We start from the raw sequence: 11350 nt of genomic DNA on the forward strand, positions 1-11350 counted from the left end.
CAACTCCTGGGCTCAAGCGAGTCTCCTGTCTCAGCCTCCCAAGTAGCTGGGACCACAGGCACCCGCCACAACGCCCGGCTATTTTTTTTGGCTGCAGCCATCATTGTTGTTTGGCGGGCCCGGGCTGGATTTGAACGTGCCACCTTAGGTGTATGTGGCTGGCGCCTTAGCCACTTGAGCCACAGATGCCAAGCCTAGAATTATTTTATACCTGTTTAATTGGTTAAAAATAAAATCTGAAGTTGAGACATAAACTTGCTAGCAAAAAGGAAAAAAAAAGTCTTGCTAGCAAGTTCCTCTAGCAGGACTCAACCCCAATCTGTGTACCTTGACTTACTGTCTTGATCACAACAGGCTAACTGCTCAAGAGTCAAGGATATATAGTGTTAAGGTTCTAGATAAGAGGGCGGCAACCATGGCTCAGTGAGTAGAGCACCTGCCCCATATACCAAGGGTGGCAGATTTGAACCCAGCCCTGGCCAAAACTGCAACAACAACAAAAAAAAAATAGCTGGGCATTGTGGCGGGCACCTGTAGTCCCAGCTACTTGAGAGGCTGAGGCAAGAGAATTGCCTATGCCCAAGAGCTGGAGGTTGTTGTGAGCTATGATGCCCCAGCACTCTACCAAGGGCAACAAAGTGAGACTTTGTCTCATAAAAAAAAAAAAAAAAGGTTCTAGATAAGAAAGATAAAATAAAACAAGGGAGAGAGATATTTAATAGGATTCGGTGTTAGTAGTAATTTGTTCCCTGTTTCCTTTTAATCCAGAAAGGCTTTCTATAGGGGATCAGGCTTGGAGAAAGAGAATAGAATAGTCAGCAACTGAAGGTGGAGAATAAAAGAGGGGCACAGGGCAACCAGAAGTGCCACCCCCTGACCTGGGACCATCCTTCCCTAAAAGTTAGTCACATCCACCCAGCCTCACCTGCTCCAGTTTCCAGAGGAACTTGACTGGACGGGCGCTCTCAAGCAGGGGCCAGTAGAGGAAGGCGATCCTGCAGCCATGGACAGTCAGTGAGTAGTGAGAAAAGCCATCCTCTGAGGGAAGATATGGGACAGGATCACATACAAAGCAGCAGGAAGGAGAGGACCTTGGATTCTGTTACTCCTCCTTCCCGTGCTCTCTCAGTCCCTCGTTCTCTAGCATGGGACTTTCACATACACACTCAAGCTTCTTGGGCATGCTGGCTGGCTGAGCAGGGCACTAGCCAGCCTGCTCCCACCCAGCTCTTCACTGGTTCTTTGCTTAATGTATCATGAGTTTTAGAGCGAAACCCCAGCTCTAAAAATAGCCGGGCATTATGGCAGGTGCCTCTAGTCCCAGCTATTCAGGAGGCTGAGGCAAGAGGATCACTTGAGCCCAAGAGCTTGAAGTTGCTGTGAGCTATCATACCATGGCACTCTACCAAGGGTGATAGAGTGAGACTCTGTCTCAAAAATAAAAAAATATACCATGGGTGACGACTCTTTTCAGGTCAAGAGACACAAGGTCAGAGAAGTGGCTAGAAATGAAAGAGCAGGCCGAGCAGCTCTCCCTGGAGGGATATGCCAATACACTAGAAGAAAGAGAAGTACTTAGAGATGAAGCCAGTCGGCCTTTAGGGGAGGAAGATGGGATGATGGTGGAAGGGAAGGAATGGGGTCCACCATTACTCAGGCTTTCCCAATACCATGGAGGGGCTCTGATGTAATACCATGGAGGGGCTCTGATGGGAGTAGAGATGGGGAGCAGTCTACTACATGGCAGGGTACAGAAGGCTGACTAAGCAACTGCAAATGAGAGTGGCAGTGGGGATTCCCAGTACATGAGAGCAGTAGGACCTCAACATGTCATGCTGGGGTAAATCACAGAATTTCAGGGAGTGTCAAACCTAGCACTGGCATCCTACAAATGAAGAGAGGAGATGTGCCCTGTGCAGTCACATACTAGACACTGGCAGAGGTGGGACAAGAAGCCAACTTCCCACTCCCAGGCTGGTGCCCTGGGGAAGGCTTACCATTCTGGACCGTGTTACACACAATGGTTTCCTCTTCCTTCTTTCCCTTGTTAGGAGTTACACCATGTTTCATCCAGAAGGACAGGGTAAAGTGGTCACTGAGGCTGCCTTGGGGCCCAGAGCCCAGCCCACCTGGGCCACCCAAGGGCACCTGCACAGCCTGGGTGCCATTGAACCAGTAGATCAGGCTGCTATCCTGGCTGTAGTGCACCGAGAGCCCTGCTGTCCAGTTGGCATTGGGGCCAGGCATGGGCAACAGATCCACTTCCCCAGTGGCAGCACCTGCAAGAGCCCCAGGAGGCCTGAGCGTCAGAGCTGAGAGGCAGCAGATGGAGAACGGGCAGGAGGCAAGGAAAGAGGGACTGATGGGAAAGAATTTCCCACAGCTAGTTACACTGCCTCTGTGGCCATTCAAAGATGAGAGAGAGATGGACTTTTTCCTAGAAATGTCTCTCTATTTAACTCAACCCTCTCTCCAACTCTCCATCTCCTCCTACCACTGTACCATCAGTGCTACAATTATGCATTTTTGCCAAAGATGTATATCTACCTGCCCTTTGGGCCATAAGTTCTAACTATGTGCCACAACCCTGTAGATAACACATCTGTGGATGGCCAAAGAGATATAAGGCAAAGTCTTAGGAAAGGGGCAGAAGAGGTTGGTGCAGAGGCTGGATGAGAAGGGAAAGGCCTGAGGGAGTGCAGGGGGAAGAGTGCACCCACCACAGAGTTTGCGCAGTGCCCGCTCTGAATAGTTGTCACGGTCACAGCCCTTGGCTACATGGCTGGTCTGCAGCTCTATGGTGGCCTGAATGTTCCAGAGTGGCTCATCACAGGTCTCCAGGCGGATACCAGGAAACAAAGCCAAACTCCCAGCACCTGGTGCATACTCAATCCTTTTGTTCCAGCCTGCATGAGTGAGGCAGAGAGGGCAGGAAGGAGAGAAGAATGAAGCCACATCCCTTATCCATTCTCCCTGTGCTATGTCCTCTATCTTGGGCTCCTAGGGAAAATGGTCTGGCCCAGGGAGATAGCTATAAGCCTACCCCAGATATCCCCTCACCCCTAGTCTAGCTTCCATACTTGTCAGAAGGGACCAAAAAAGAGACCAAGGTAAAAGATGATTGGCAAGATGGGTCACAGAGCTGAGCTTCTCACCTTGCCAGCTGGGTTTACAGGTGGGCTTCACCTGGATCTCCACCTCAGCATCATCAGCTGCCCGCTTCTTCCCACAATCATAAGCCGTCACTGTGAACTTGTAGAGCCTTTCACCGCTATACTGAAGCTTCTCTGTGTTCTCAATGTTCCCTGGGCAGGAAGCAGGAGGGCAGAGAGTCAGGACCACTGGGGGAAAGTCCAGGGAAACAGGGAAGGATTTGCAGCTGACCAGATAGCAAGTAGTTGAGAAAGAAGCAGAAAGCTGGGAAGAAGGCATCTGGGAGCAGAAGACTCCACATCTGGGGAGGAGGTGAGAGTCTGAGGTGCAGACAGACAGTATAGCCTGGGGTGGTCCTGAGGGATTTAGGCACACAAGGGCTGGGCAGCTGGAGAAGGCAGGGGCTGGACTCACCGTCATTGTCAATGAGGAAGGGAGTGTTGGGTGTGAGAATCTCGTAGTAGCAGATCTGACTATACTGGGGGGAGCAGTCACCATCGATGGCTTCCACACGGAGGATGCGGTCATACAGCTTCCCCTCTGTCACTGCGGCACGGTACAGCCGCTCCACAAACACTGGGGCAAACTCATTCACATCATTGACTCGCACATGCACAGTAGCCCTGCACATACCAGCGTGGGAGGAGGACAAGGACCCATCAGCAAACCTCCATATGACACAGGGATGTACCAAAACACAGAAAGGTGCAGGAATCTCAACAGGGAACCAGAGGGAGCCCGTCTATCCCTCTGATCAAGGCAGTCACCCACAGGGCACTGGGCAAGGGAGAGGCCCAAGGAAGGGTGTTTGGTGAGGGTGAAGGGGTGAGGAGTGAGCCCTGAGGGAAAACAGGAGCTGATTTGATGACTTCTATACAGAATGGTCATAGCTTAGAGTTAGGGAGTAGGCACAAAATCTAGCAGGTCCTTCTTTCACAACTGTTAGAGCCAATGAGATAATCAAGAAAAATGCATAGTAAATGCCAAATTAAAGCCTGCCATAAAAAAGGAGATGGCATTTGTCCAAAAGTCATAAGTCATATGACACACCTGAGTAGTATCTGTGAGCTGTGGGCTGCCCTCTGTGCATGTGGGTGACAGGTGTGTGTCTGGATGGCCTTTCCTACTCCTATACCCACCGGGCAAGCTGGGTCCAGGCCCTTCGTGCTGAGCTGTGCCACTAGCCAAGATCTAGGTCCCCAGGGCCCAGAGGCAAGAGTCTATCTTCAAAAAGGAAACTGAGTCACAAAAAGTATTTCTATCTCTAGCACACCTTATGGCCCAGACCCAACCCTCTATCATGCTACAGCCATGCTACAGCTTACCCTTGCCTACAGCCTCTTGTGTGTGTGTTATTAATATGATCATGTGTGTGGTGAGTTCTGCAAATAGACCAGAGGGAGCAGATGAAAGGAATTTGGATGTGCGCTGAATGTGTCCATCCTCTCCCTCTTATTCTCATCACAACTCCCATGCATCGAGCCCTGTACCATGTGGCAGGCACTGTGCTGGATGCTTATAACACAAACTGTCTCCTTTAATCTTCACAGCAACCTTATGAAGTAGGTACGATCACTGTCTCCATTTTACAGATAAGGAAAAGCAGGTCCAGAGGGCTAAGGTACCTGAGGTCATAAGAGGCAGAGGCAGGATTAGATCCCACTGAACTCTACTATGTGTTTCTATCTCCTTGATTGAAGGTCCCTAAATCCTAAGAACAGCAGGGAGTGGGTAGATACCTAATGCTGACAGGGAAAGAGGACAGCAGGGGGGCTTGGGAGCAGGGAGGAGGGCCCTGCGGCACGTGGGGTGGGGGACAAGGACCTCCTCACTTGTGGGACTTCTTGGTGTTGGCCCCGTCAGGGCCCTCGCCACAGTCATAGGCCTGGATGGTGAAGGTGTGCTCCTTCTGGGCCTCGCAGTCCACAGGCTCCTTGGCCCGAATCAGCCCTTCTCCTGTTGCCTTGTCCAGGATTACGGCCTCAAAGGGCACCCCAGACCCATGGAGCCGGAAGCCGCAGATCTCACCTGGCCAAAGGGGGCAGGGAAGAATAAGACTCCTGCACCACCTGCTGCATCTCCTTCCTGCCAGCAGCCTCCCTACCTGGGGCCAGCTCTGCCTCTCCCTCCCAAGCTCCTATCCCTCCTCCTGCAGGCAGAAAGTTTTTTTTTGGGGGGGGGGGTTTGTTTGTTTGTTTGTTTGTTTTGTTTTAAGTTTTTTTTTTGTTTTTTTTGAGACGGAACCTCAAGCTATCCCCCTGGGTAGAATGCCATGGCATCACGCTCACAGCAACCTCCAACTCCTGGGCTCAAGCGAGTCTCCTGCCTCCGCCTCCCAAGTAGCTGGGACTACAGGCGCCCGCCACAATGCCCGGCCATTTTTTGGTTGCAGCCATCGTTGTTGTTTGGCGGGCCCGGGCTGGGGATTCCAACCCGCCACCTTAGGTGTATGTGGCTGGCGCCTTAGCCGCTTGAGCCACAGGCACCGAGCCAGGCAGAAAGTTTTAATTATCAAACATACAGCTTCCTTAAGCAGCAGCTTCCAGGCCTGAGATCTGGTAAAGCTCTGATGTGTTTAACCCCAGACTGCTACATCCTTCCCTCACTGGCATCCATGGCTCAATTTTCATTCTTCAATGGAGCCCATTCCCCACCTTGAACTGACTTCTTCCTCTTTCCCCAGGCCTTTTCTCCACTTTCTCAGTGCTCCCAGGACTTCCCCTCCATCCTTTGCTCTTGGCCCTTCTACTTGTTTTTCTCTTACCTACCCTGCCTTGTTCCCACACCCAATTACCTGCATAGCGCAAGGGGGCATCCTTATCCAAGGCGAAGAGAGGTGGGTTCAGCAGGACTGTGTTGTCATTCTCCATGACGATGCCTTGGTATTCTGCCTCGATCCATGGCTTATGCTTGTTGGCTAGCACCACCCCAGAGAGAAGAGAGGAAGCACCTGTGAGCAGGACACCATTCCCACACCAACCCTCATCAACCTAGACAACTCACACCCAGCACCATGACTCTTTCTACCCTCTGTGGGAGCACCTTGCAGGAGAGAGGGCTGAGGACAAGAAATCTGCTACGAAAGGAGTCCAAGGGTCTGCAGGAGGTCCAAGCCTCCTTCTATAGCAGGATTGATAGTTTCCATGGCAATAGCCTGCCCTGAGGAGAAGAGGACCACTATCTCCCCTGGGAACCACAGTAGAGGGGGGGAGAGTGGAGAACTGTCTTTAGAGAATTTACATGCTGGAGAATGGAATGGGGACTGAGGGAGCAGTGGGGACTGTCAGAAGGAAGATGTTAAGGGCAGAGTCGAAGCCAGAAAAAGAAGATCTAGAAGTTTCCTGAGATCCTGATTGTTTATCTGCCTCCCCATCCCATTTCTGCCCTTCTTCCAGCCAAACCCCAACCTAAAGCCATTCCCCCAGAGCAGAGGAAGAGGAGAGAGTGGAAAAAAGAAGATATATAGGACAGAGGGAGGGGGACAGAGAGGGGCAGGGATGGAGCAGAAGAATCGATGCCAAATGACTGGACCCAGCAGAGCTGACATCCTAAGGGATTAAAGAGCTGGCCTAGAAACATGACCAATCCCTTCCCTGCTTTCCGCCCCCACACCCAAGAGACCACATTCAAAACCAGCACATTTCTATGCCCTCTGCAAGGCCACCAAACCCTACACTCCCTTAACTCCTCTTCGTTTACAGACCTTTGGCTTAATCTCAAGTCTTGTGTACCCCACCCTTCTTCCCTCAATCCATTCAAGCTGATGTGGATTCAGACTCCAGATCTCCCCACCTCCTCCACAGGCCCAATCTCCCATCAGCGTGGTGAGGGGGCCATAGGGCAGCAAAGCATGTTTTCCCTTCCACATCACCCCCCTTCCCCAACCTCTACTACTTGCTCCATCTAATCTCACTGTACCCACACCCAGGCTCCTCAAGCACATCCATGATGGCATCAGAGGGAAACTGAGTCACCAAAGGGCACCTCACCCCCAGTACCTCACGGTGAGCAAGAAATCCTGACATCCACCCTCCCCTTCAGCTACAGCCCAAAAGCCTGGCATCTGAGGCTTTCCAGTTGATGACCACCATAGTCTTTTCCCTGATGGCTAAGGAGAGAGCCACAAGATGGTGCACAGGAGGCAGCACAGGAAGTGGCAGGAGGCTGAGAACCAAGCTGAGGTCAAAGACCGAGGTGGGAGCTCCAGCCATCTGGGGTAGCATGTTCAGAGGGCAGAGCACCTGCTCCATGGCTCATCCCTGTGCCACTGCTTCCTGTCAGGGTCTTTAAGCCTCTGCCTCCCCATGCCTCTCCCCTTAGCCCCTCTGTCTGTTTGAGTCATCCCTTTTCACAAACTCCTAGGCTCCCTGTCTCTTCCTTGCCTCTCTCCCCTACCCTCTTCTCACCTTTTTGCTGATTTTCCTCTCATTCGTTCCTGTTTTCCAGCCTCCACCTTTACCCTCTCCCACGCCTCACCTCCCGTCTTCCCCTTCTCAGCTTTCCCTCTCACCACTCCTTAACGCCCCCCCCCACACCCACTTCTGCCCTTTTCTGCCTAGCTCCACCATCTCCACCTACCTGAGCCCTCTGCCCCCAAGCCCTTCCTCCCTCTGGCAGCCTCACCCAGTAGAATTTATCTGCTGTCTGCCAGAGAGGGCAGCTCTGGTAACCCACAGCCCAGCTGATGCAGGCATGGGGTATGAATGCAGAGGAACACGAAAAACATACGTGCTCCGAATTGCAGAGCTGCAATGAACAGTTTCTCCCCAGGATAGGATGGAGGCGAACCAGATGGATATGCCACACACCCTTAGCATGCGCACACCCCAGTGAAAACGGAGAACCACTGAGAGATGCATATTACCCCTCGGGGGCAAATCCTTCTGAGACCCCAGATAGCTACCAAGTGGAGGAATTGGGAAGGGTAGGAATAGAGACTCCAGGACAGAAGCGAGATGACCAGCAAGAGAAGCACATGGAAGGATGAACCAGAGAGGATGTGGCGAAGGCGGAGTGAGGGAGAGGACAAGAGAGCAGGGTTGGTAAAGGATGGGAACGCGGACCACCAGAAGAGACAGACACCTGTCATGTGCCAGACAGCCTCAACACCTCCTTCCTGCCTTACCCCCCACGTTTTCTGCCCCGCACCCTCTTCCAGAGCCCCCACCCCCACCTCACTCACCTTTGTTACTGGAGCAAGATGAGAGCAAGGAGGCCAGCAAGAGGGGCAGCAGCGGGAGCGCCATGGTGCAGAGTGGGGTAGGGAAAGGCCAGCGACTAGGAGCCTTAAGCTCGCTTATTCCACCCTGGGGTGGGGGGTGGGGGTCGCAGGGGCTCTCTGAGGAGAAGAGGGAATGAGGAGGACAGCAAGGTAGTGACAGGAGGCTACCGCCCACACTTGTCCACGGAGCAGACCCGGGCAGATCCCAGTCTGGGTGACTGAGCCGGGGACTTGCAGGAGCTCCCGGTTCCCTCCGAGCCCAGCGTCCTCACTCTCACTCCCACCCCATCCCCTCTACTGCAGGATGATGTCAGCACAGCCAAGCAAGGATTGACAGGGCCGCTGACCAATCAGGTGGCTGGGTGGGCCAGGTGCTGCAGGGTGGGAGGGAGCCAATGGGACTGGGGGGTTAGGGCGGGAGAGTGTTAGGGCTTTTTCCCCTGACTGCAATTTGGGGGAGCAAGTCAACTGCGGGGGTTGGGGAGGAAGCTGGAGAGCCGTAGAGGGGGTGGAAAATAAGAGGGACGTTAGGGGAATGGAGAAGCTAGAAGCCAAAGAGTGCGCAGGGGAGACGTCAACGGAGACCTGAGGGCGGGGAGGAGAGGCAGCATCCACGTCACCCCGCCCCCCAACTCTGCATTAGCCTCTTTTTACAGCCTATTCCATCAGCAAGTCCCTGCTGCGTGCCTTCTGGGAGCTGTGAAGTAAAACCCTCAGTCTGAGAAATCCTGGCATTTCAGTTTCCAGCCCAGATCTTGGAGGAAGCTATTGGATGGTCCACAAGAAGATGGAAAGGCTCTGGGCCCAGAGGAAGGGTGATATTTGTGCACCCCTCACACACATAGGACACTTGTCAGGACAGCCCACCACCAGCTGAAATATCAGGCCCTGTTTTCCCACTGCCTACCCTCCCTACCTTTCTCACCCCAAATTTCTCACTTTAAACCATGATAAACGAAGCCAAATTGATTCTGAAGCCCAAGAAATTGGCAGTTTGAGAGAGAACTTAACAACTGGGAGCAGAGCACACAATAATTTAGGGCCCCATCCCACCCTTGCTGGAATACATCTGGTAAGCATGGGCTGTCCACAGGCTGAGGGCTAAGGGTGATGGTATCATCTGTGACTCAGAGGAAGAGAAAAACCCTGGGTCCCAAACCAAAGCGTAAAATTCTCCAGAATAGCGAACCAAGCTCCTCCCCGGCCTTCTGCTCTGGACTTTGAACGTAACACCCTATCAAGCTGGCTCTGTGCTTGGGAAGAACAATTTCTCTGCCTCCCTATAGAACCAACAGTCTGGGATACCTGTTTGGGGTCCCAGTTCAACAAACTAAGGGAGCTATGGGGGCCAGCACTCCAGGGTGTTCCTCACTGTGGCTCCTGGCCAGCTGCTGTCCACGCTTCCTCACCTTGCACCTTTCAAGACCCCAAAGTTAGTCTCAGGATCTCAAGATATTGTTAGAATTCATCTCTACCCCACCACACAAGCCAGACCAGCCACAGCTGCCCCGGAGAAGAGACTGACCCCCAGACCCTGGGGCAGTTCTCAATCCTGCCAGAAAGAAGGAGATGGAAACTTACCTTGAGAAAAGCTCAGGTTTTTGGATGACTGATAGCCCCAGATGCTGCTTCAGGTTCCTTCCTCAGGAAAAGCCAAGGTCAGGCACACTTTGCCAAGTCCCTGCAGACAAAAGCCCCAAATTTATCATAGAGGTAGGGAGGAAGTCTGGGAGGGACTCTTATTTCAACAGGGCCCCCAGCCCTATAAAAGCACTGGTAATCGCCTTTCTGCACTTCTATCTGTGTGTGTGGAGCTGGCCTGGAGTTTCTCACCTCACCTGCCGGACAACTCCTTCTCCCTCCTCAGCCTGTCTCCTATCTTCTCCTGAAACCTTGATCTTCATCTCTGCCAACCCAGACAATGCCTCCCAACCTCACTGGCTACTACCGCTTTGTCTCTCAGAAGAACATGGAGGATTACCTGCAAGCCCTAAGTAACGGGGGCCTCACTCTCCCAGACCCCTTGTGCTCCCCCCTCTTCCCTTTCCCTTCCTGCTTTTTGGTTCCAGGGAGAAGTGGGGGTGCTGGGGCTAGATATTGTGGTTCAGACAGCTGGCACCTGCCTTGGGATCCATTTCAAATGAGGGGCATTGCTACGAGGGGTTAAATCCCAGACCCAGTGCTGGGAAAGCCCTGAGGTGCCACTACTGATGGGACAGCTCCTGGCTGGCAGGTAGGCCCCTTGCTAAGAGAAAGTCCCCACAGACATTAACATGGCTCTGCGGAAGATAGCACTGCTGCTGAGGCCAGACAAGGAGATCGACCATCAGGGTAACCATATAACAGTGAAGACTCTCAGCACCTTCCGCAACTACGTTCTGGAATTTGAGGTGGGAGTCGAGTTTGAGGAGGACTTGAGGATTGTGGATGGACGAAAATGCCAGGTACTTTTCCTCTGGCTGGGGGTGGAGGGTGCTGTGGTGTAGACAAGCAGGTTGCTCCTAACAATCTAAGGCAAAACAAAGTGACTTGTGCAGCCACAGCCAGGAAAATGATCACTACAGCAAGCCATAGATTCCCAAGGATACCCACCTCTGGGACTAATGGATCCTCATGAACCCCTGCTCTCTCCTACTTCTTCCCCAGCCCTCTTATCATTAGCCAAAAGTATAGAGGGCAAGTTCCCCCAAGTCAATGGGCAAACACTTGCTCACCTTCCAGCCTGTGTTACCCAGATTCTCTTTTACTTAACCTCTATAACCCCACTCTCCTGCCTTTCTTTCTACATCTTGCATGTTCTTTCTTGGCCTCTTTTGCAAATTCTCTCTCTTTTTTGCATGCTATCCATGAACCAAATCATCTACACCCATGTTTTCTGCTACCATCTATGAACTGCTCTTGACATACATTCTCCAACCAGAGCCATCTCCCACACTCTAAGGCAATGTTTCCAACTGCCTGTGGCCCTCCATATCC

The 11350-nt window shown here is 52.4% G+C and overlaps 2 protein-coding genes across 3 annotated transcripts in view; one reads left to right on the forward strand and one right to left on the reverse strand.

Moving 5' to 3' along the window:
* The window catches only part of CLSTN3 (calsyntenin 3), a 30202-nt gene extending 21783 nt beyond the window's left edge, over positions 1-8419 (reverse strand). Inside the window, exons 1-8 of the mRNA XM_003796375.3 lie at positions 8336-8419; positions 5948-6070; positions 4986-5181; positions 3568-3776; positions 3156-3305; positions 2721-2906; positions 1998-2279; positions 926-1038 (exon numbers count right to left, since the gene is read on the reverse strand). Coding sequence (XP_003796423.1) covers positions 926-1038; positions 1998-2279; positions 2721-2906; positions 3156-3305; positions 3568-3776; positions 4986-5181; positions 5948-6070; positions 8336-8399 — 1323 coding nt within the window. The 5' untranslated portion in view covers positions 8400-8419. The remainder of the gene's footprint in view (positions 1-925; positions 1039-1997; positions 2280-2720; positions 2907-3155; positions 3306-3567; positions 3777-4985; positions 5182-5947; positions 6071-8335) is intronic.
* Positions 8420-10164: 1745 nt separating this feature from the next.
* The window catches only part of RBP5 (retinol binding protein 5), a 4777-nt gene continuing 3591 nt past the window's right edge, over positions 10165-11350 (forward strand). The window contains exons 1-2 of one of the 2 annotated variants that reach the window (XM_012809322.2): positions 10165-10368; positions 10640-10818. In XM_012809322.2, the coding sequence (XP_012664776.1) occupies positions 10296-10368; positions 10640-10818 (252 nt within the window). In that variant the 5' untranslated portion in view covers positions 10165-10295. The remainder of the gene's footprint in view (positions 10369-10639; positions 10819-11350) is intronic. The other variant, XM_003796468.3, reaches the window with a different exon arrangement.

The sequence above is a fragment of the Otolemur garnettii genome, unplaced genomic scaffold (genome assembly GCF_000181295.1).
Source record: "Otolemur garnettii isolate 467f Iridium unplaced genomic scaffold, OtoGar3 scaffold00104, whole genome shotgun sequence".
In the NCBI taxonomy this organism is placed as follows: Eukaryota; Metazoa; Chordata; class Mammalia; order Primates; family Galagidae; genus Otolemur; species Otolemur garnettii.